Raw genomic sequence first — 25,155 nt, 5'->3', positions numbered from 1 at the left:
AGCGAAAAGGCTTCATCAGTTCATGCTTGCTTGACTAGTCAAGCGAGCCTCTTGGATGAGAGGTGAAACGTCTTCAAAGACAAATAACTAAGTCCAGTTGCGTTCGATTGAATTTCCCTGACATAACCATGACCTGGATGAATGAGAATATTCACAGGCTTATTCAAGTAATAACTAAAACACGGTTGAACAAGTTTCCATATCCATCTATCCATGATATCCATCAGTTTCCATCTATAATCCCAGTGGATTTAAATACTGTTACCTTTCAGTAAGGCAAGATGGCCTGTTAGGTCCGTGACAGAAAAAGAAGATTAAGTGGGATAAACAAATGAGTTGGCAGCTGCTGTGACAAAGATGGTATCACCGAGTAACAAAAGTGTCATTCATGCTCTTGTGTTCCTACATCCAGTGGATGTTCCTGCTGAATGACGTACTTGGAAAAACCACTGACAACCCCGCCTTTCGACCTGCACAGGCAGTTCCACACAAGGAAATGATGTTGTTTTTTTGTTTGTGAATTATTCACCAGGAATCAGGATAAATGATTTGCTCTTTAGAATTAATCTGAAAAAACAAAACAAAAACAAAACAGTTTAAATTTAATGCATGTACAGGGAAAGGGAAATGGGTTTAGGAGCACAGTAAGGAAGTGGAAGATTTTCCATCACTGTTAAAGACATAAAAAGCAGAACATATTGAAAATATAATGTATATTTTAACATGTACAAGATTGCATATTCCCTGAGAACCGACCAGTATAATTTCTTTAACATAAATAATGTAATAAAATGTCGATGCATAAATGGTTAACGCTGGAATCAACTTCCTGGATGCTGTGCCAGGTTATACTGAACATCATAAATCCACACTTGTCTCCTCCCAAAACGTGATATTTCTGTATAAAAGCAAGAACAAAACGTTTGTTCTCAGTTTCCCGAAGGACGGTCAAGGTCGACTAAGTTGGGTTAATAGAGCAGTAGAAACCACACCAGCCTGCCTGCTGTACATGAGGACATTTTCAGCAACATTTCTGGTGTGCACATCTGTTTCCTCTTCTGCTCTCCACCATGAAGATACTGGCTTTGGGATTTTGTGTGATGTCTATGCTGGCATTAGTAAAGGTAACTACTTATATATTTTTTAAAAATACTTTTTTTTCACTATTCTTATGGAGATTTTTTGTTAATTTTGTACATAGCAAGATTTGATAAATAATCCATAACCATCCCATAAACAACAGATAAACAATAACAATAATTGCCCTAAAACTGAAAAGAACTTAAAAGGTTTTCATGAATTTAATATGCCTGATGAAGTCCTCAAAAGCATTATTGTAATTGTGGTGTCATGGTATCATACTGCTTTAATAGTCACAGATGCTTTTTGTAACTTTTACGGCAACTGCAAATTGTTTGATCTTTAGGATTATACAGTGATCTGCACTTCTTTATTGTAATGTAAAATAATGTGACTAGAATTAGAGAACAGGACAGTAATTTAGTTGAAAGCAAATAAAAACTCAGGTAGCATCCAGTGCAGTGATTGGGGGGACATGATGTTTGTGGGTGGATGTTAGTAGGTGAAGCAGACGTATTGTTGGTGCCTGCCCTGTAGCTGCCATTTCTAACAGTATTGTTTAAATTTGTTCTGATTAGGCTCAAGGAAACGGCACTGATTTTAATGCAACTAACGCAATAGCCGCAACTCCACCTGCCACCACCAGCTCTAAGAATGACTCCACCAGCAGCACAACTGTTCCGACCACCTCCACCTTTACGCCAACACTCACCACTGCAATCGTCTCCCAAAGTGTTTCTACACCAGACAACTCAACACCAACACCTCCACCCGCCACTACAATCGTCTCCCAAAGTGTTTCTACACCAGACAACTCAACACCAACACCTCCACCCGCCACTACAACCGTCTCTCAAAGTGTTTCTACACCAGACAACTCAATGTCAACACCTCCACCTGCCACTGCAACCGTCTCCCAAAGTGTTTCTACAACAGCCAACTCAATGTCAACACCTCCACTCACCACTGCAACCGTCTCCCAAAGTGTTTCTACAACAGCCAACTCAATGTCAACACCTCCACCCACCACTGCAACCGTCTCCCAAAGTGTTTCTACAACAGCCAACTCAATGTCAACACCTCCACCCGCCACTGCAACCGTCTCCCAAAGTGTTTCGACCACAACCTCTACACCAACGACTACAACCACCACCAAGAATAGAGGCTCCAAGGTGAAAGCTTCTCAGCTGATTTCTGTTTGGCTGCTGTTGCTCTACATGCTCTGCCACTGAGCAGCAGCCGGCAAAACTCGCTCAAGGACTAAACTCAAGGACTGAAAAGAGTAAAATCTTGGATGAAACCTTTTATATGTACAGTAATAATAATAATAATGTTTTATTTATATTGTAAGTACATTAATTAATGTATTAATGTACATAAGTACATTAATGAACTAGAAATGTAATATAATGGATGTGAACTCTATGTGGTATTAGGAATAACAGATTATTGAGAAAGAGATGTGAGGAATGAGGCTACTCATATAAGTGTGTGAGCTCCCTTCTTCATTGTTTTTAAGTCTAAAATCTGTGTGAGATGTTGACACAAGATAGAAAAGACCAGAGCGTACAGTTTTTAACTATTTTATACACATACACAGGAGACACACACTATTTACTCAGGAATCAACATTCATTTAAAAAAAAGAGATTTATGAGCAGTGTTTGGGAAAAATACCGTGTGAACATCAGGATGAAGGGGAAGTCTTGTGACAAAAAATAAAAGTAACAAAAGCATAAAACCCACCTGCACTCATTACGTAACTCATCCAAGTTGGATGCATTCAAAACAAGGCTATGCAAAGCTTCCATGAGCCTCCATAAAAGGTGAAAATTTGGTTAAGGTTTATTTTTGCATTGTGCCAGGAGGGGGGGAAAAAAGAACTATATAAATTTACATTAAAAAAATTAGCTGCTTAAAATTTGTAACTTTTGTTCAATCTTCAGATCGACAGATGGCCAGTAGAGCCTGCAGATGATCTCCTTTGAATTGTTTCTGTGGGAAAAAAGATCACATGTAACTATTAATATAATTTTTAACTAAAAGAAACTCTGATTTAAATATTTAATTTAGGGAAATGCCAATCATGCCAGTACACATACTGTATGTTTATGCAAGTACTTTAAGGTGTCGTGCCTAGCGCAGTTTTAGGCGTGTGACCGACCTGCAGAGCAGTGTAGAGAGAAGTGCCTGTTAATTTCAGGTAGGCAGCGCGGATGCACAGTAGATCTTCCTCACAGTGAGACACCATAATGCCCTGCACTATCGGTGTCTGAAAGAAAAGTCAAATATTTTGCATTCCAATTTGGCACGCATGTAAAAAAAAAAAAAAGCTGATGATATTTCATGCAAATTTGTGATCAGCAGGGCTATTGATTTATCCACTCATCTTTGCATATTCACAGACTAGAAATTTGCTTTTTAGGGTTCTTGGCCTCTGGCCTCTTGGCCTCTGCCAAGAACCCTAAAAAAAATGAAGCAGTTTGAAAGGGTCATTTAGGGACTGGAGACAAACATTACATTAACTATTACAATGCAAATTACATGCAAGGTAAAAATAAACAAATTCAAATAGTTTTATGACATTTACATGGCCGCAACTAAAAACACCTAATTTGCTAGCAAGCCTGAGTGGTTTATCGGACATGGTAAAAATTAATTCAAGAATTTCCCTCCAGGGATTAATAAAGGAATTCTGATTCTGATTCTGAAATGTGCCCTGAGAATATATATATATATATATATATATATATATATATATATATATATATATATATATATATATATAAGAACACAATCCATCCATAACTAGCCCCAGTATTGTTTAATAATCTAATCACCAACTATCATAACTCATTAGAAGAAAAGATGATGACAGCATCTTACCTTCGTGGCTGTTAGTCTTTTGGCGAGGTAGACATCAGGGTTTTGAATGCACTGTGCTGTCACAAGAGAGATGAAGAAAGATTTGTATAAGAGACTGATTCACATGAACAGCTTCATACTGATCTCTCATGCAGTATCTCAAGTATTATTTACCTAAAACTTTCAAACCCAGTCGAATATCTCCCGTAAACTTTTTCTCCAAAATCTGATCCACCATCTGTCCGCTCTCCATCTCCAGTCCCATCAACACTGACAGTAAGGCACAAGGTCAGGGCAATGAGTGGATGTATTTGTATCTGACACAATGACAACCTTCTGTAAAACTCTGTGAAAATTAAGTACAGCCTCCTCACCTTTGTTAAGATGGTCTGAGTCTCTAGAGGTCAGTATGTCAATCCACGGTCCTGCATCAGCTTTTTTCCCATTTAGTGACACAGAGAGGGACTGGAAGAATAAAATACAGACCTGAAATCCCACTACATCTCCATGCAAGGTCTGCAAGTTCACTGTGCCTGTCTGGCAGCTCTTCTTTAGTGCAGCACTTTAGTGATATGCCTGTTTTCCATACAAAATGTGCAAGACTTATTCTCTCTCCTTATTCTCAGAGTAATGGATACTTTCTGCATACATGAAGGTGATAGATATGTAATCAAACATTTGAGAAAGTTTGTTACCGAGTATTTCTGAAGTCCAAAGATAAGATTACTGATCACCGTCCCAAATCACAAGCTTCGCCTCATCTCTCATTAATACACAACCGTTAGTCATATCGATTACACTGTAAATTGAGTCTGTTTTATCACATTTAAAAAATACAGCACAGAAAGCTGCTCCTCGCCTAGAACACAACATGAGTGTATAAAAGTGGAAAATAATACCTCAATGTCTCTTTGAACTACACCGGCAACGTTTTCTTTCTGTTGGGAGAGAAGAGGGAGTAAACACTTGTAAATGCAACTTCATGCCATAAAAAAAAAGCTTTTCAGAAGAACCAGTCACAGATATCCCATTGTGATGTCGCCCCATTGTGATTTCGTATCCAGGACAACTTGTTTTAATAATGTAAAAGCTGGGGGATCAATTCCATTGATTGTTACTTCACTGACCCCTGCAGGACTAAGGCCAACTGCTTTAAAGTCTTAAATTTAAGGTGATAATGAGGGAAATAAATGATATAGTTACATTTAGCAAAGCCCCCACGAGCTTGGCGAAATCTCCACTGGTTTCCCCTTTCAGCTCCTTCTCCAGATCCTTCTTATACACTGAAAAGGGAGACAAGCGACACGACAAATCAGGACACAGCCTGGGTTTCAGTATCCACAACGATCAGCCAAAACGTTTTGATTGAAAGACCAGAAATGTTCTGTGTCTTACAATGTTTGTATGTGGCACTAATGTCTTGAAGCTGTTTCCCAGATCGTGTACACAAGATCTCCAGTAGTGTTTCCTCATCTGTGCCCAAACCCTGCAAACACACAAGCACACACATACTGTATACCACAGGATATGACAGATGGACAAGGTAAAGCTTGCATACACACATAAAAATACCTACTCCAAGCCCCTCGTACACAAACACACAAACAAGCAACTCACTGCCATGGCCTGTTGCAGGCGATGAGCGTCATACTGCAGAGGAGGCATCAGCAGGTCCAGCAGGAGAGTCTCCAGGTCTCCAGACAGAGCTTTCTTCAGACCAGCTGCCAGGTCCTGGTACAGTGTCAGAAAAAAAAACACATTCATTCTGTCACATATCTTAGACACCAACTCTGGATTTCCAGAGAGAAAAAAGAGAAAACTCTTTTATTTTACTTCTTTTAAACTTTTATTTTATGGAGTTTGATGCTGCTTGGAGCTGCAGCAGCTCAGTCTGTGGGGACGTGACTTGGGAGTGCAGATGGTTCAACTCCAGTTCACCAAAGCATCAAACTCCTAACATGTGCATAGGTTCTGCTTGTACAAAAGTATGTTTCTGGTCTGTGTAAAACTGCAGAGTGAATCCAGAAGGGCCAATAGACTGTATGTGAAGGCACAACCACGATATATCAGGTATATTTCAGAATATATCAGAATATGTGTGTAGCTGAAGTGTCAGCATCACCTCTCAATCATCATTTATGAGTGTGTTTCTTCTATCTTCTATTATTATTCTTAATATTATTTGCTGTGCTGGGGTCGTTTCTGTTTCCCTGTCTTCACTCAATAGCTCGCTACTCAATCTGAGAAAGTGAAAAGTAGTTCCTGTATCTGCCCGGTGATTTGCAACTGCTTCCAAAATTTAAGGCTCATGCTACACAATTTGGCAAGCACTTTTCCTGTGACGCTGCTGAAAAAACAGACAGACGAACAAACCAGACCTTAAAAACCTCCTCAGTGGGGGTAAAAGCAGATGACAACTGAAACACCTCCTGTCTTTTTGTCTGTGATGCTGTCATGGCATGTGTGCAAGAACACACAGAACATAAGGGGATCACCATGAATCAACAGATGTTGTCTTGTCTGTGTACTTTGAAGATGCTCTTTGACTTCATTAATAGTAATTATTAATATTCAATACTTAATCACTGAGCTTTGTGTAAATAATGTACATCTACATTCATGCCAGTAAAGATCACTTGGAGAACAATCAAAATCAAATCAAATTAATTTAAATGAAATGATAATAAATGAAGGAATCTTACGGTCACTTGCGCAACATCAGTAGACCAAAAGCAAGTTTAACAAATTAAATGTTGTAAAACACAACTGAAACCTGACTGTTGAAACGGGCACAAAGTGAATTCAGTTTCAGCTCCTTGGACTTTCCTGCCTGTTTGACCACAGGCAGTGTGAAAGTATGCACCTCCTTCCTCCATATTTCTTATTGATTGCAAAATACACCCATAATACCCAGAAAAATCAATAGAAATATTAAAGAAATAGTAACCATTCCCAACCACAGAGCATCACATTGACTCCCATCTCATGCTGTGACTTTATGTTAACTTGTACTGCTTTCTAATCCCTCTCTAAATAAAGGCGTGTTCAAAACCTTTTAAGACCAGTTTAAATGATGTTTGATCAGCAAACATGAGCAAACACACACATTTGTCTCACACAGGGAACACTTGAGACGAGAAGAAGTTTGTCTCTTTACCTTTTGCGTTATTTCTTCAAAGGTTTTGGCGATCACTTGCCTCTGAGTGTTGTTGCGATTGGTTAGGATCCTCACCAGAGTCACTGCATCTGGGTTGGGTACACAATGTTTGGATTTCAGTTATGACACAACGCTGAGTAATTAAAGATGTGGGCGAGGAATGTGAAGAGGCAAAAGAAAAGAGGGACTGAGTGCAGCTTTATCCAACACTGTTGGTCAACAACACCCGTCTGGCTTCCCAAACCAGTTTTAATCCGTACCTTTCTTCTCCAGGGCTGCCTGGATCTCCACGGCGTCCCGGTCAGGGTGGAAATTGGAAAAGGGTCGCACAGTTCCAAGGGTACCCCAACACATCTCCTATGGGAAACCGAAAGTTAGACAGAAAAATTATTGGAGAGAATGAAGGATGATAAGCTATAAATCCTGACACTGGATACACAACCAGTCAGTTTGAGCGACTCGAACGTGTGGAATGTGCAACAAGAGATGAAATGATGATGATAGCAGATTTACACAACACATCATGGCAGCGTTGGCAGAAGTTTTTGTTCTCATTGTGCTTGACCTTGAAGAATGAAGAAGAATGTCAAATATTCCATACTCCTGCTGTGACACGTGGAAGGATGGTGTGTGAGTGCTGAGCCTTTACTTCAACAGCAAATACAATATACACAACATAACAATATAATCTTTGCAGGAGTGACTTGAATTAATAAATTCCCATTTGAGTTGGCTTTCTTTGCATTACGATCTAAACAGAAACCTGGGCTGACATCGCAGCATTGCAGCATGTCTGAAGGTGTCACGTCATAGTGACTTTTGTAGATAACGTTTGAAGGTATGCAGATAACAGAGGACACATGACAACAGATACTGTTATCTACATGTCGTAGCACAATAGCAGGAGTAAGTCAGGACTGAGAATAAGTCTACTTACATGAGATTTGAAGTAGTCGGTGTCCATGGCTTTGTTTTAACTGTGAGTAAAAGAAAAACAAACAGTGTGAGTATGAGATAAATGGACAGACACACTTTTTAAAATCTTCATTTGAGACATGTGAGAAGTAGGAAAGGCAACGTTAACTTGACAAGTCAGTTTATTCCTGAAACTGGCTACTATCTCAGCAAAACTATCCCTATGATTACTGAGAGACAACATGCCAAAACAAACACATTTTCTCACAAAAACTTGGATGACTGTTGTTTCTTTACCTACCTGTGACAGTCCTCTGTGGCGGCAGCAGGGAGGTGTGGACGCTGTAGAGTATTTTACAGCCTCCTCTAATGAGTCCTGTATATCAGTCCCACCCTCACTATGCCACACCTGCTGCACTTCACCCAGCACACTGTCGATCAAAAGGCTGACCAATCGGTGCTCACCGTCCTCACAGCTTTGTCAACACCATTGGTCTGCGGAGTTACTATGACAACCCACTTGTAAAATACTTACATTCCTGGCAAGGGAAGAATCCAGACAGTCAGGTTTGTCAGCAGCTGACTTACTTGTGATTTCACCATAACGCCATGAATTTGAGGCTGATTTGTCCAAAAAAAAGAAAAAAAAATTAATCAGTGAGGAATTCTTGTGGTGGCGACTCCACGTATCAACCTTCATTGAAGGGTGTAAGTTGAAGTGAGATTTTTGAAGCTACAGCTTTGTCATTTTATAGACTTTCACCAAGACAGAGCAGATATGTGATAAACAAACCCACCAGACAACAAGCAGGTCATCCCTGAAGTCTGGTTTCAGGGTGGAACAGATCTTCCTGAGGCTGGCACGCTCATGTATAACCTGATGGTCTTTTGGCTCCAAAACCTGAAAGCTAGATGGTGCTAACAAAAGGGCTTTTCAGCGCTTGCAATCGTGGCTGCCAGTGAAAGTGATCTGATAATCCATATCTGTCCAGGACTGGTTTCATCAGGCGGCAATTTTCTGCTCAACTTCTACCTGCTGTTCACCTGCAGAGAAATATGAGACCTGTGTGGTTATTGCAAACAAAGCTGATCTACAGCGACGGCTTTTGGCTTTTGTCAGCATAAACTCGAGATCTGCTATATGCTCAGTATCCATTAAAAAGAGAGAGAAAATTTAAACAGAAAAAAAGTGAAAATTTGCTCTAAAAGGAGCCCAAATAGCAGCTGAAAGTGGAAGTTTAGGTTCTGGTTTAAGTGTAAGCCTGCAGTGTAATTTGAGCCTTGATGCTGAGTGTCGTTAGAAAGACGAAAGCGCTTGAAATATCAGCTGATGTGTAGGTGGAAAAAGTGGGTGAAATTTCAACTAAAATTTTCAACTGAAGAGTAAGAGTTGAAAAGCTGGAGAAACTACATACACACAAACTACATATGTGAGGGCGTAAAAACTATCAATAATATAAGCAGAGTGTTCATCACTAATTAAAAATAATGAGAAATGTGTCATATGTCACTTTATTTTATTTATTAAAAATGAGACTTTTGTTGTGATGTCTAATGTGCAAAGTACATTAGCACACTGATTATTAGCGACTAATACAAATACTGTACCACCAGTCTATGGACTAAAGCCAGCTCGTACTAATTTGCTTATCCATTTTTATTTTATTTATTTGACGGGAAACGTGTGATCGGGGCTGATCAGAGCTTTACATCTGTGTGACCTCAGAAACATATGAGACCTGTTCAGTTACTACAAACAGTTATTTTGCCTCTTGATAGTATTAATTAACTGAAGACACTGTAATACTGCACATCAGTTTTAAGAAAGAAGCCACTTTGTTTTTTACTTCTAGATACAAAGAAACCAGGATGAATATTATTGGTTGGACGGATGCAGTGGTTTGTTTTGTTTGTTTGTTGTTGTTTTTTAAACAGAGGAAACAGCATGTATGTACTGTTATTTGAAATAATTTAGTCTGCTTTGTTTTCCTTAACACTTTTATTTATTTATATTATAATATTCCACTCCCCTCTTACATAACATTTTACATCACATCTTTAGTATCATGTATTAATATACAGCTGATGCAATTACTGTATGTATATATGTATGTATATATGTTCGATTCGAGTTAAAAACAACAACAATGACAACAAATAGAGTATCCGTACACACACACACACAACCCATTTCATGGCACTGCACAGCGCAATGTGATATACTGCATACATAACTGCAACAACTCCCACAACACAAACATCAACACATACAGCACATATAAAAATATATCTTAAAAAAGCACTGAGTGTATTCTTTGCACATCACGCATTCATTTGGCCTCATTCATCCACCTGCTGCTCGCTCCAGATGCAACGAAAACTTGATTTTAGCTAAGTCACCCAAGCATAAAATGCAGGCACTTCTACGGTCAGGAAATTTGCATGAGGCTGAGATCATACAAACAAGGAGGTATTAGTTTGAATACTCAAATTGCTGACAAACAATAACATCAGATAAAGGTCAGAGTTTAAGATGTGGAAGATGTGGAACTGCATACAAATGATGGTTCTGTGCTGGGCTTGTGCGCAGTGGTTCAGCACACCCCGACAAGACATTTTTACCTTACTGAGTCGCTGCAGCAAGTCACAACAAGGCACTCGGTTTTCTTTTTCATAGTCCTTACACACAATCATTACCTAACTTAACGCTTGACATAACACTTCAGTGTGTTCCTACTGCTGTGATGTTCATCCCAGTTAACATGGAGGCACTTAAATAAAATCACATTGTAAGGCAGTGACAGTGTTGGTTCCCAGCATATTTTTAGGAAGTAAAACATGAGGTTTTTATAGGAGGTTACAGCAGCTCGATCTCCCACTGTTGGCTCAGCCTCTCCTCGTTCTCCGGCATAATCAACACGTGGTCTTTGTCGTAAGTTTTGCCACCTGAAGAAAAGGAAAGCAGCACACACTTATAAAATGTAAGCACATTTACTCAAGTACGTGTTTGTTTGACAGCAGCAGTTAGTGGTTACTTTGCAGTACCCATCAGTAAAAAAAAAGTTGTCAAAATTAGCTCTACTTCTACCAACTACAACAGTGAGATACTGCTTACACATTAACACATTAGTAATGATAATAATAAATATAGTAAAACACTCAGTGGCCATATTTTTTTGCATACTTTTGATACTTTAACTACATTTTTCTACCATTTAAACAATGTAAATGGTATTGTTTTTAATGAAGACAAGAATCGCAATACTTATTCCACCTCTGCTGATGCATTTATTTATCTCTAGAATGCAATCTAAATGTTCAAAACCCAACAAGGATTTACACTAAATTAAATTTAAGGAGGACAGCTGCTGCTTGCACTCATTTTTAGCTTGCACAGTCAAAGAAATGTTTAGAAATGTTCTGTTTGCCTCTCATACCTTTGACATCCAGGACCATGCCAGGGAAGGAAAGGCTGCTAATGAGACCTCTCATCTGGGCTGTCCAGGTCTGTATAGGCTGCCGGGTCTCGGTCCACAAAACCACCTTTGCTCCTGGCTCTATGTTGCCCATCACCTGAAGGCTCATGTTTGGGGCCAACTACAGCACACACGCATAAAGTACACAATCAGATCGGTTCCAGTGTCAACACAGTCAGAAGACTCTAGAAAATTCAGGTTTTAGCTTTCAAGTTGAAGCTATTTAATATTCATTATTCAGCCATGAATTACCTTGTTCTTGATGAAGCCATCCTGGTAGAACCACATGTCACTCATGGGCTCTACCTCTGCGGTCACCACCACTCTTCCAGATTTCATCTCCTCCACGCCACCCTGGACGGACATGAAGTGGCCGCGCTCTTTGTTCTTGATGCGGAAAAAGCAGCGCTTCTGCGAGAGCCCGAAATACCAAAAATCACCGTGGTTACATGGTCACAGATAAGTCAGTGTTTGACCATTTTTCTTCTATCATGTTGTACTTTAAGAAGAACTCATGTTTTTAAAATATCAGAGGAATAGTTTGAATTATGACTGTTTCACAGCATATCTGCACCTTTAAATAGCCTTTTGTAAAGCAAGATTTGTCTAGTTGTCATATCGATCTTTGCTTTTTTCAGTTTTACAGTCATAGTAGCTCAGGCTTATGCCCTTTATTCATTAAAACTTTACACATAAGCAAAAATCCTACCATTTAAATAAATGATTTACAACTTTTGTTAATATCAAAACTTATTAACAGTCCAAGATAACAAGAAAATAATGCACTACACACTGGGATACAGATTTATCATTTTTCAATGTGTATTTGTAGGTTTGTTGTTTAAAAAAAATGAACAAACCTGTCTGACTGGGTACATTGAGCCCACAGTCTGTAGCGAGCTAAACTTCAACCAGTTGGGGATTTCAATTTTTTCCAGCAGGAACTGGCGCCCTCTGTAGTTGCTGTGTTCAAACAACACCCAACTGCAAAGGAAGGGAGACGAAGTTAGAGACATCATGTGAGGGTCTGAAGCAAGCACTCTGGCATTTCTTTTAGTTAAGTGTTCCACTGTGACAGCTGACTCTGAAGGTGATTTCACTGCTTTTATTTATTCTAACTTCCTCATCCTCATACAAAGATATTAGATAGCATGAGAACCAGAAAGCTACTTTATCAAGTGCGTCAACACAAACTGTACATGGCCAAACGCTCACCCTAAACACTCTGAGACACACATAGAGACAAACACCCACCAGCCGCTGTTGATCCTGACGGACAGGATGTGGTCGTTGAAGCCCTCTTCAACCATGTTGATGATCTCGGTCTCTGTGGTGATCTCTCTGCCCTCCAGACACTCAAGGCCAAACAGAGAGATGGAGGGAACTGAGAATGTCTAGACAGGGAGAGACGGGGGTTCAGAGCAAGGACACAGGAAAGAATACAAAGTTTGTTTGTTTGGTTTTTTACATGAGTGCTGTCTCACCATTGGCACGGCCTTGACCGAACGGACGACGAAGCCGGGTGGACATCCCATGCTGGTCAAATTTGGATAAGTGCCTTCAGATAAGACATACAAGTTCCCAGAGTATTGTGCATCCTCGTAGACCACCCAGCTGAAACACAGAGAAATTTATTTATTTTTTTAAATTCCCTATCAGCCATGACATGTTGGTTTTTTCCACTTGTTTCCTTTCTCCTTAGATAATGTTTTAGTAAAGGCATCTCACCTTCCTCCCGCCACTCGGCACGACTTGGTCACTAGTCTTTCCGGAATTGTTTCCTGATTGCGATCAATGACGTGACACTCACCCTGGAAGTCTGGCTCAGAGTACAGCAGCACCTGACAGATAGATAAAAAAAACGGACAGTATGAGATCAGATTAATATATCTTTAGCCTGGAGCCTTTCTTTCTTTTGATGATTCTTATCTCTTTTTTTTCATGATTGCCTTTAAAGCAGCAAATACAAAAGTGCCACTGCTGGAGAGTCGCTCTGCCCCATGAAGGAATTACTGGTTTTTGCAATGCAGTATGCTTTGCTGCTTATTTCAACATTTAAATAAATAATTCAAAGTAGAGAACAAATGACAGGAGAAATGTTGGGGTGGCTACGCTGTGTTCTTTCCTCTAATCTGAAAATTCCCCAAAAGTCAAATCACAATTTCCCTGAACCGCGTCGCATCACAGACTAGCGACTGATTAGCATTAAACGACATAAAACTGACCTCATTCCTCATATTTGAGTTGTTGCTTGAGGCCTGAAAAAGAAATAACAAAGTGAGTAACCCCACAGCATCAACACACATCAAATCCTGCTGATACATTCGTGTCTTCCACTTCCCGGCGGTCCTCACCAGTAGGATGGGCTGCACTGAGCAGATGCGGTTGTCCTGAGAACCCCAGTCAGCACAGTTATTGTAGAAGCCTTTCTCTAAGATGTACTGGTTCCCTGAGAAATCCACATGTGAGTAGGCTATCCATCTGGGAGGGGAAATGTACAGTTAACTCCAACGTTGGATTACAGTAAAGCTTCACCTGGTGATGTGACAACGGCGTCACATGTAGTATCTGTCAACTTACGCCCCGCTGAGTACGTGGATGGAGCGTGTGGAGGTTTTGTACTCAAACAGTTCGACGTCTGGAATGGCCTCCGTCACCTCGAAGGTGTTCTCCTCCTGCATGTCCTCCCGCTCTTCATCTGGCTGCTCAAACATCACCATCAAGGGGTCTGTCAGGTCCTGCAGAAGAAAAGGAACACAATTAATTTACCGGGATTGTACTAGAAACCCCCTGCAGATGAAAAACAGTCGGAATCTAAACACAACTGAAAGAAGAAACAAATTTGTGATTCGCCTAAAATTCTGGTGAAAATAGGACTCAGTCTCAGTCGCACTTTGGCAATGAAAATGATCTGAGAGATGAGAACGTTTGTTAGAGTACTTTAGGCTGCAAGTGATGCTGGGTGCCAAAGTCTTTACATTACTGTATAGGTTGTTTGTAAATTCTTAAAATACAGCCCATCTCATATCTGATTTCATGCATTTCAACTTGTGGCTGTAAGGTATCAACATTACAGAGGCCGTTTATCAGAATGTAAAGTCACTTTTTAGATTAGATAAAACTTAATGATGTGTGAGATAAAAATGGAGTCATTACAGGAACAAAAGTAAAATGATTCAAACACATACAGTACAATGTGGAGTGCTGCTTTAGCTTTGCTGTGGATAATACTCCGTGGCCTACGTGGCCTACGTGATTGTGGATTCAAGAGTCTACAGATTGTTTGTTTAACTGGAGGTCTAACTGAAACAAACAAAACAAAATCTGGGGGCCATTTAATCTACAGTTTGCACACAGTCTGAGCCACACCTTTGCTTTCATTGATCACTGAGACAAATGTGAATAGTTAGGTATTAACAAATATCAACAGTGATAAAATATGCCTTTCAACTTACCGCTCGGATCACCCTGACGGAGCGCAGCTCAGCATCGCAGCCTCCCCACACCCTCCAGTCGTGGTACTCTCCCTCCTCCAGCAGGTACTGGCGGCCTCGGTAGCCCTCCTTCTCGTAGCCCACCCAGCTGAAGCAACAAGGAGAGGCACCTAGTTAAAAAACACCTAAATCTGATCATCCTACCATCATTCTGGCCTGGAAGCTGGTTGATATTATACTCCCTGGCTCATAGATTATTATTATTAACTTATGAATGGACACTAAGAAGTCTTCTCACAGCAGCACTCACATTCCTCCCAGCACTTTAAGGGAGCCAACGTTGTACATGAAGGCCGTCTGCTGCCTGTCTGTTCGGGTCATGAAGTCTTTCATGTTGGTGGTTATGGTCCTCGATTTTCCAGTGAAATAGGGCTTGTCGTAGATCACCATCTGGAGATAAAAAGTCACTTTTTCATTGTCAATAATCCTGTCATTCGTATCAATGCTTTCGGATAAGCAACTCCAGAGTCTCAGTGTTTTCATTTAGCAACAATTTAATAACAGCCAAAGTACTTTCTTACCTTTGGTTCAGCCATATTTTCCACTCTTGGTTCACCCTGTGATTAACGAAAAGAAAATAAATTCGCTTACCACAAACAATCTGAGGATCAACTTTAAGATAAGATTAGTAAAAGAACAGGGTCCTCATTTATAAAACAACTCATGATTGGTTTTGATCTCAAGTAGGACGAGAATTTCCCTCCAGGGATAAATAAAGGAATTCTGATTCTGATTCTGAGGACAAGTTGCACAACCTTTCTTAGACATGGAAATGACTGTATTTCGAGGCGAAGTCTAGACTTGACATATGTGATTTTACTGCTGGTTATGTATGAGTGTCGCAGTTTGGGATGAATGAAAAACCAAGGCTTTGCAGGAGCTTTATAAACAAATCTGTGATAGGGATTAGCAATTAAAGATGTGAGGAATTAGCAGACCCACAGTCATTGTTCCTGGACACACCGCATGACTTAGTCTTTTCATATTTTTAAGCAAGATCATTTCTTTTTAATTCTGTTTAATCAGCCACTGTCCTGTCTTTCTGCCCCTCTTTGTTCACTGCAGCGATATCACACTCCCAAGCAAGTTTGGCTTTATTTTCACTTTTGGCCATTTCAAACTAAACCCTCCTCTGTCCGGCTATTATTTAAGAGGAAATTGCAACGTAGGTGCTGTTAATTTCAGAGTTGGTTGGAGATTAAGAAATCAGAAGTTGAAAATGGGATCCACAGAACCTGCTTATTTTATACTCGGCTTCTTTTATGAATGTAAGCACACCGCCAGAAATGACCTGAGAGTGTTTCTGTAAATCAGGCCCCAGAAGTTGTACACAAATGTCTAACAGCGCTACTTACTACTTTGAGTGGATGCAGGGATCCCACATAGGGACTTTCCACTGCCCAGGCTGCAGGGTTGGAGTACCCGCCCACCTCCAGGACTCGTGGTACACCCTTGAAGAAGGGTTGTGTATACACGAGCCACCTGAGCAGGAGATAAGATTGAAACAAAAAAGGGAACATTTAAAAAATCAGATGGAATAAAGGCTTAATAATTTTTTTTCATGTCAGAAAAGTTCAAGCGCATGCATTTTCTCAGAGGTCATTATCCCTAACTCACAGCCCAGCATTAATGATGATAGAGTTAGCCTTGATGGGGAAGCCAAAAATCCTGGCATCTTCAGATGTATCTCTGAAGATGACCTTCTTTCCCTCTGCGTTCTCTTCTGGGAAAAGACTGATTTCTGGAACGCTGTAGTCCTGAGGAAAAACAGAGAGCATCCATGCACGTCACGCAAAGGAGTCGGAAACGGGATGGAACGCTGCTGGGGACTGAGGACAAGTGTCTCACATGTGTCTCACAAAACAACCATGACTAGATTTCTGAAGACAACATGGAAAACACAGTGATGATGATGACATGAACAACGTCGCAGCCATTTTTTTGTTTTTTTTATAAAAGCACATAGCAAACATGTTTTCAAAGGATCTTTTTGCTTTTTACAGAACCGTGTCTATATACATCTGAGTGGAACATTTTACAAATACAATACAATATATCCAATATGAGCCAATATCAACCTGGATCTAGTTTGTTTACATCAGTAGCGAAACACAAACATAAAACAAGTCTACACATTCGGTTATGATGACCTTAGTCTCACCCAAACTCATCAGTTATGTGAGTTTGTCTGAAATGTATTTGCTCAAAAATCTTTCATCAAATGAGCTCTTAGAGATCTGAACACAACAACATCAGGTATTCAGACTACATCAACAAATAAATGCATAAAAAATATAAAATTTTGTCAAATGTTTTCAGAAAAACTGTCACTTCTACAGATGACATAGCTAAAAAAAATACAGCTGAAAAGTGGTCGAAAAATGTTTTGCTTAACTTGACCATTTTGAATTTAATTGAATTTTAGTGCTTGCTCCTACTTTTGACACTAGGTGGTGCTGCTGAGTCAAAATACCTGTGAGAACTATTCAGCCTTTTAGAATCACGCAACAACGGTACAATAAAATGGACTCCTACTGTACATTATCACCACAGATCCTATCAGAGTCAAATCAGATTCTGAAGTAGGGTGTGTGTCAGCTATTTATGACAACAACCACGCACAACAACTCACCCTGACAGCTCTTCGAATCGATCCAATGATAAACTTCCTGGCTGGCTTGGCCTCTGCCTTCACAACACTCGTCTCTCTGCTCTGTTCTTGTGCCTCCTTCTGTCCGTTCTGCAGCTCCTCTGGAGGGCTGAAGGGGTAGGTGAGCTCGATGTCTCCCTCGTCCAGAGCGATCTTCTCCCCTTTGAAGTTAGGTTTCTCATACAGCACCCATCTGAGGAGCACGCAGTTACAATCTTTAATACAAGGCCTGTGGTGCAGGTTTTACTGGCATGTGTTTGTGTAAAATCCATACACCTGTTGATGTACTGTAAACATTGCGGTCCTCATCACGCTGCTGCTTAATTTCAGATGAAAAAATGGATTAATAAGCACGGAAACGCACCGCTGTCCAGTTCAAAACACTCAGGGAATTTGCAGCCACAGCCTCACTTATATCTCACTCTGAAATACCGTGGGGTAGGATTAACAAGTGGCACACAACACTCAAGCGATATAAGCCTCTTTAAACGGCACTAACCAAAGTAAATATTTTGATAAAAGAAACCAGGTCTTGGTTTAAATCTGGGGTTAACAGCTCCAATTAAATCTTAAGTACAGCATTAACTGTGGTTAGGGGCCGTGGTGCACAGAGTGCTGCCTGAGTTTACAGTATAATTAACTATGTGTAGGAAGACAAGTGAGTGTCGGCCAGCAGTGCAGGTTAGAGCAGTAACATCTGTGTTACTGCAGGTTCACACTGTCGGCTGCGTCTGGTAAGACATTCCACCTCTGAGACAAGTGTGTATTTAAGCATGCATGTGGGTGTGTTAACTATTGAAGGCATCTGCAAGTCTTCAGTGCATCAATGGCTGTTTTGAAAGGTGTTTATTGTGGAAAGCCAGGGTTTAATTACCCACCTCACGGATCAAGAAAAACAAGATGTAAAGGTGTCATCCTATCTACCTTTCAGCAGATGGACAGATCTCAGGAAGGAAGGCCCAGGTTGGTGATGAAAATACGTGCATCTGTTTAATGCTATAATCTGGGGAAAAATTAGCCTGGTTGCATGTGATTTTCCTACTCAAAACAGTCTGTCTACTACACTACAAAACATAAGCTTGATCTGTGAGTGTGCTGTTGATCTGTACTATTATCTCACAATGCAATGCACATAGAAATCCTTCGAACAGTCCAAACGCGACCATTAAATCTGTGGAGGAACATTCTGGCACAGCGTACTATGTGTGCTAACTACACCTAATCACTGACCAGTTCATGGAAGAGGAAGTCTTGGGCCGGGATTTCTGCTGGCAATGCCGGAAGCCCCGAAACATTGGCCCCATTGTCCCCAAATCTAAACCGTGTCACGTGGTGTATTCCAAGATTGTATGCACACTGCGTGCAGTTAATATGTGCTATTGCACTGTTGAAACAGCAAGCACGTGTAAACGCCTCGGTGCAGTTCAATGACTCACCCTCCTCTGACTACTCTGATGGAAATGGTCTCCTGCAGCTCCCACGGCGTAGCGTCAATGACATCACTGCGCACCTCGATCCTCTGACCACACATCCCTGGCCGGTCAAAGATGTACATCTAGAGAAAAGATGGACAGATGTGAGAATTGATCATAGTGAGGATTCTCTGTCCAGTACAGGAGTGCAACTCAGCCATGGGGCCGAGGGGCACTTCCCTGCAAGCTCTGCAGCCTCAGTAGGACATTTTAAGATATTTAAGCAGAAGGATAATCCAGTCTAAAGCTTGGCGAATTAAGACATTCATCAAATAAAACATGGTGATTAATTTGAAAGTCAATGTTAATATTAGAGGCCATTTACCATGATAGTGACAATAACACAAGGGCAGACCAGACAAAATTACAGTAATCACAAAGAATTACTGTAGGCCCGAGTTCAACCTGTTGTTAATCCTTTATTCGGTTATGTGAAATTAAAGAATGGAGCAATACCATCCAGTAGCATTATCCCCAGTTTCATACGCAAGCATGAAACTTAAATTTCATGCAGATCCCCTTAAGACATCCGATAGAAGGATGGTATCAGCATGGCAACAGAAAAGCACAGCAGTACTGGTCCTGAATATTTACTATTAGCATTTGCAATACAAAAAAGCAGAGAGAGAATTTGCACAAATAAAGAAAAAAAGTTATATGTTTCAACCAATACTAAAATCAGTCAGCATAGAAAAGAATAGTTCTCTTCCTGCTAGGAAGTTCTTTGTCTCTTAATGCTGTAGCTCAGTTCAGAAGCTTCTGAGGAAACCGGTTCTCGCTTACAGTGCTGGCATGTTTAGTCCAGTCAGGTCTGAGGCCCTGCAGCGTGGAAGAATACCCAAAAGCTCAACCTAAATGTCAGCTCCACCTCTAGCAGTCAGATCCGTCACGGACAATCTCGGTGAGAAAACGTACAATCGTCAGCTGCGTGCAGGAGCAGGCCTGACATTTAAAAGTTAATCACGTATGTGGCCTGGGATAGGCAAAAGTAGCAGGTATGTAGTTTAACGGCATCAATCACTGCCTGAAATTCCACACACGTTTTTGGTTATCTGACGAAGAACAAAGGGATTAAGCCTGGATTAAGTCTGTACTGAAAAAAAGATTATGAAATAGCATTTACAGGGAGGACATGTGACCAAAAGAGAAACTTAAACTTAAATACCAAAGGTAAACTAGGTTTACCTCTGTGAATGAATGAGTAACAGCGCAATACTACACCACATGGCAGACAGGAAACACTGTGACAAACTTCTCTACAGTCACATGTACTGAGGCACTTTAAGCTTTTACATTCTCTTATTGCATTCTGAATATTGCTACAAAAATGTGACAAGGCCTTAAAATCCGTTTCATGTTAATTTCAACAAAAATCTGGAGGCCGTGCTAGCAGCGCGCTTTGGAACACCAGTGCTTTAGCATTTTGCAGTGTTAGCATGTGAACATTTGCCAGTTAGCATTAAACAGAAAGCACATCTGAGGTTCATGGGAACCTTATCGGCATTCATTCCCTGGTGATGACTGAGTGAATTTCCCCACTGCGGGATCAATAAAGTTCATCTTATCATCTTATCAGTACCAAATTTGGCAATGGCAATCTGGAATTTAAAAATGCACTTTAAGTCATCATAAGAGAAGTGCCAGAGAAAATTATCCCACATAATAACACAGACACACCGGCTGTCGGCTTTGAACATGTGCCGCGACTGCATAATCAAGAGTGTACTTTGTGGTCGTGGAGACTAACCTTTCCAGGGCGAGGATTGAGCTTCCCATGTTCCTTCTCTTTAGTGAGCTGTGGACAAAGAACAAAAAAACATTTTAGTAAACTTTCTGTAGAGTATTTAGCAGTTAGAGATTTTTCTGTTCATTAACAATGTATTAATGTGCTTAAAAAGGCCCAGATTAAAGCCAGGATAAAACATTGCTGTACATAAGTAAAATGTGATATACATTGGAGGAATGCTGTCATCAAAATAAAGAGTATACCCCTGAACTTACTGATCACTATTACAAGCCCACATATTTATATTTATTTTTGTCGAGTCTATAGAAGAAGTGCAGACAATAGAGCAACACAAGCCAAGACATCCTTTAAGACATAAAACATAATGATGCAACGACCTCAGCCACCATTCAGAAGACACCCAGTTTCAAACTTGTGATTTTACACCTGTCAGACAGTCCAAACATTGTTTATTTGATGTCCTTCTGAAGAACAGGTTCAGAGGATGTCAGAAAGGACATCCCTTGTTACACACAAGCATCTATTTTACAGGTGGGAGTACATTCCTCCCCTCTACCTGTTCAACCTGATGCCTTGCAGTACTACCCTAGGTGAAAACAACAGCCTGAGGTCATCCGAGATGTGTTCTGCGTGTTGTATATGGTGTACGTTTCCGGCTTTCTGAATCTCGACTGGTATGCCGCTGGAATTCTGGGATGTTCACTTGTTCGACTGTGGAATGTGGTAGCAGGTTAGGACGCAGTAATTTGCATATAGATTTACCAGAGACACTGGTGTATCTGTGTATGTGGGTGTGTGTGTGTGTGTGTGTGTGGTCTCAGGTATCACTTGGCCTCTACACTCTGCACGGTAGAAAACAGGTTATCTTCGGGCTCATGTTACCAACCAAAGAGGGCCTGATACAGAAGCTTCTATTTCAGTTCATTCTCATGAGTCTTATTTTAATTTGGAAAAGCTTTCCAGCAGATTAATTGAGAAAAAAAGTAACCATCTGCAGCCAAATTTCACTAATCTTTTAGAACCCAACCGAATTTAGAATTTTCTAAACTGCACCAGAGCATTTTTCTGCGCTTGCAGTGAAATCAAGCTCGGGGGCATGTGATGCCTTTTCAGCACTGACCTCGTAAATAAAAGAGTGACTCATTACTGTTCACAAACAGACCACACAACAATGGCAAAAAAAAAGTTTCCCATACCATAGAGCTGCATCCTTCCATCTGTCAGCCTCCTGCGATTACTCTGCAAGGGACTTGCTGTCATGTTGCATAATCAGTAAAGACTAAAAGTCAACATTTACATTCTTCTGACATATGACAAGTATAGTGTAAAGTACGTTGATGCTTTTGGGCAGAAAAACCTGATCCAAACAGGTGATGGACAGAGAGAATAGAGTGTTGACAAGGTGTTACAAGCAGTCCCATTGACTTGAATCACTCTCACAGTTACTCCTTACAGTTAATTTACAAGGCAGTGCTGGTTGGTAGAAAGCGTAACAACTATAAGACTGCAAAAGCATGGTTCAAGCTGTCACATGCTACAGCTTCTTAGGGCACTTGCAGCTCTTGTGATTTCTTTCAAAATGCAATTAACACAATTAACCGTTTAGCCCCAGCCTGAACAAAAATCTCTTCAGCGCAGCATTGTCCATTGTTAACTTCACTCAGCTCAAAAAAAAAGTCAAACAACGGCGTCATTCATGGGGAGTGATGTGTTTACTGCTGCCTTGATGCCCAACAGAAACACAAACTCAACAACTATCTGCTTTTGTTCCGGTCCCACCACCTGGCAGCGTGGGCATAAGATCTGTTCTCACATAAAATTAGTTACTGCAGATGGATTTTACAGTTTCAGCAAATGATGTATTCAAGAAAAAAAAAATAAGTATTAACCTATGCTGCAGATAGCTGATGAACAAAGCAAATGAAACCCAAAGAAGGGAATGCATAATCTCTGTCACCTTCACCTTCAAATTTCACTCCGTCAACTCCACTTCATCAAATAGCAAACAAAAACAAGGACGAATACAAAAGGCAAGGTGTGGCCGTGTGTCTGCAGGAACAGACAGATAGCTGAAATGGGTGGGGAGCCCCGTGGAGACACAAACAGAAAAAGACAGACGGAAGCAAAAAAGTGCTCTGACTGAGAGTCTCATGGCCATCAGCTGACAAAGGGCCACTGATGCTTTGAATTCATGAAATTTACATGCATGCGACCGTTACATGCATACTTTGACAAAGAGAGATGCAGCGTCTTCCCTTAAAGTCACATATTCCAATGTTTCCAATTCCTTCTCTCCCTGGAGTATTTCTATTCTATTCTTGTCTTTCTGTCAGCTGGCAGGAGCAAAGCAGGATAAAGCTGTAAAACACATCCCTGTTCACACCCTGGTCATAAATGGACACCAACACACTACTTTAACTGATAAAAGTCTCGACAGAGGAGATACTAGTGACTGAAAGACCACATCTATTGCAGTGATATGTACCCCTACAGATCTTTCCAGGCCCAAATCCACCATCTGAAATTAGTTATCAGTCTCTGTGGCCTGGTCAGTAATATGAGCTGTGGTTATGCTGTGTGTGTATGTGTGTGTGTGTGTGTGTGTAAAAACGAGCCACTGAAGCCATTCCACTGAACATCGCAGAGGCGAACCGAGTACTGTTTGAACGTTGTGTGCAAACATTTGCTTTTTAAACCACACAGGAACAAACTATAGTCTAATGAGTTCTTAGTTACACCTCTAGAATCCAGGTGACAGTCCTGTTGTATTTGCACGGACAGTAAACCCCCCTATCACAGATTCACAGAAGAATAACGATCAACAAATGATAAACTGCAGCGAATGTAATGTACTGGTATTACAGCTTGTCACAACATCCCAACCTTCCCTCAGGGGGTCATTCTGTGGTTGCCAGGTTTCTAACTGTTGGTATGACTGCACTTTCAGCACTTAATTATAATTCTTAATGGTTGAGTGTGAAATGAGCCTTTTGTGGTTTCTTTGCTGAGGTGTTAAACAGGAAGAAGAAAGGAAAGTGGTCTAGAGTTAGTTTGCATGTGTGTGCGTACTCCTTCGTGTGCAGCACACATCAGTTGATGTTCCCTCTGTTGCAAATAAAAATCATTTTAAGACATGTCCCAATCAGTTATGCTCACACGAATGCTTTCATGAGAGAACAAGTGCAAACATGTGTGAACACGAGGCTGGACGACACACCCTTTTCTGTGTGATTTTTTTTTTTTTTTTTTTTGCCACCGACAGACCGTTTTGTGTCTACTGCTGCACAACGTACTAATCTGAGCAGCCACTTCCATTTCAAGTGAATGATCGTGCCCTTCAAATATTTGAAGCAGGAAACTCTATAAACGGTTTAGTATGTGAAGGTGTACCAACAAAAGCCTCACAAAGAGAGAGTGACTTTTGTTCTGCACAACAAACCACAAATGAAGTCATCGCACTCAACAATTGTAAGCTGACCTGATTGTGTTTTTTCACAACAGCAAGGAGGAGAGGTCTGATAGCGAGGCTAAGCGATGCCCACAGAGAAAGTGCATGAAGGCATGTAGAGGATTGTATCTCGTATGTTGTTACCTCAGACAAGGCCACCATTTCAAACCTCTGACAACCTTCCACTGACCACACTGTGCACACTGAAAAATAAAAAAACATTGCTTCTTCTTCTTCTGCATTCCTCCACTTACCTTCTCCTTGGAGAGCAGAAAAGTGCATTATTCATATACTGTGTGCACATCTGTTCCCTGTGCTGAGGCCTCCTACTACATAGATACGTTATACAAGCTAATCAGCAAAAGGTGAAATTAAAAAAATCCTTAGAAATTCAAATATCCCCATTTTTTCAACATCTTGCTTGTGCATTTCATATTGTGTCTCCGATTAAGTGATTTCTCACATAAACGGAATTGAAAGCAGGAGGTTTCCTGTGCACAAAGACGGCGTGACCACCAATGCTTCTTGTCATAAACATCTTGATCTGGTTAGCACACGTATTTGTTCCTTGTCACAGCATTCTGTCGCGTCTCACATTGGGAACATCTGCAGACTGACCTCCTATAAAGGGCTTGACACTACACTGCCAGTCATCCAAAAACACTCACCTCTTCCTCACTACAAAAGAGTAAGAATGGTGGTCTGGTCAGACACTCACTCATACTACTCAGAGAACCAAGGTTACGTAAGTAACCTTAAATCTTGGATGCAAGTGAATGCAATTAGGTAACAGTTCTGTTTTTTACATAATATATCTATTTATTATCTACATATGATCTATATATGTTGGC

At 40.6% G+C, this 25,155-nt stretch overlaps 3 protein-coding genes across 3 annotated transcripts in view; 1 reads left to right on the top strand and 2 right to left on the bottom strand.

Moving 5' to 3' along the window:
- Positions 1-880: 880 nt before the first annotated feature.
- Positions 881-3,441, top strand: LOC124074936 (mucin-7-like). The gene is made up of 2 exons (XM_046418285.1): positions 881-1,124; positions 1,659-3,441. The coding sequence occupies exons 1-2, from the start codon at positions 1,071-1,073 to the stop codon at positions 2,310-2,312; spliced, it is 708 nt and encodes a 235-aa protein (XP_046274241.1). The 5' UTR covers positions 881-1,070; the 3' UTR covers positions 2,313-3,441.
- On the bottom strand, positions 2,648-8,434 carry anxa14 (annexin A14). The gene is made up of 13 exons (XM_046418283.1): positions 8,319-8,434; positions 8,040-8,079; positions 7,363-7,459; positions 7,103-7,191; positions 5,563-5,676; positions 5,341-5,431; positions 5,149-5,228; positions 4,845-4,883; positions 4,320-4,410; positions 4,120-4,215; positions 3,967-4,022; positions 3,245-3,352; positions 2,648-3,075 (listed from the first exon to the last, which is right to left on the bottom strand). Exons 2-13 carry the CDS (start codon positions 8,064-8,066, stop codon positions 3,016-3,018), a joined length of 948 nt encoding a protein of 315 aa, XP_046274239.1. The 5' UTR covers positions 8,067-8,079; positions 8,319-8,434; the 3' UTR covers positions 2,648-3,015.
- Positions 8,435-9,997: 1,563 nt separating this feature from the next.
- Positions 9,998-25,155, bottom strand: part of crybg2 (crystallin beta-gamma domain containing 2) — a 39,766-nt gene continuing 24,608 nt past the window's right edge. Inside the window, exons 7-24 of the mRNA XM_046417632.1 lie at positions 20,857-20,904; positions 19,074-19,192; positions 17,620-17,830; positions 16,605-16,744; positions 16,343-16,469; positions 15,509-15,544; positions 15,238-15,377; positions 14,949-15,075; positions 14,074-14,231; positions 13,848-13,974; positions 13,719-13,751; positions 13,222-13,334; positions 12,978-13,107; positions 12,748-12,887; positions 12,354-12,477; positions 11,746-11,904; positions 11,455-11,614; positions 9,998-10,963 (exon numbers count right to left, since the gene is read on the bottom strand). Of these exons, the coding sequence (XP_046273588.1) occupies positions 10,875-10,963; positions 11,455-11,614; positions 11,746-11,904; positions 12,354-12,477; positions 12,748-12,887; positions 12,978-13,107; positions 13,222-13,334; positions 13,719-13,751; positions 13,848-13,974; positions 14,074-14,231; positions 14,949-15,075; positions 15,238-15,377; positions 15,509-15,544; positions 16,343-16,469; positions 16,605-16,744; positions 17,620-17,830; positions 19,074-19,192; positions 20,857-20,904 (2,181 nt within the window). The 3' untranslated portion in view covers positions 9,998-10,874. The remainder of the gene's footprint in view (positions 10,964-11,454; positions 11,615-11,745; positions 11,905-12,353; positions 12,478-12,747; positions 12,888-12,977; positions 13,108-13,221; positions 13,335-13,718; positions 13,752-13,847; positions 13,975-14,073; positions 14,232-14,948; positions 15,076-15,237; positions 15,378-15,508; positions 15,545-16,342; positions 16,470-16,604; positions 16,745-17,619; positions 17,831-19,073; positions 19,193-20,856; positions 20,905-25,155) is intronic.

Source organism: Scatophagus argus, chromosome 17 (genome assembly GCF_020382885.2).
Source record: "Scatophagus argus isolate fScaArg1 chromosome 17, fScaArg1.pri, whole genome shotgun sequence".
NCBI lineage: Eukaryota > Metazoa > Chordata > Actinopteri > Scatophagidae > Scatophagus > Scatophagus argus.
This window is presented reverse-complemented; position numbering and strand designations above follow the sequence as displayed.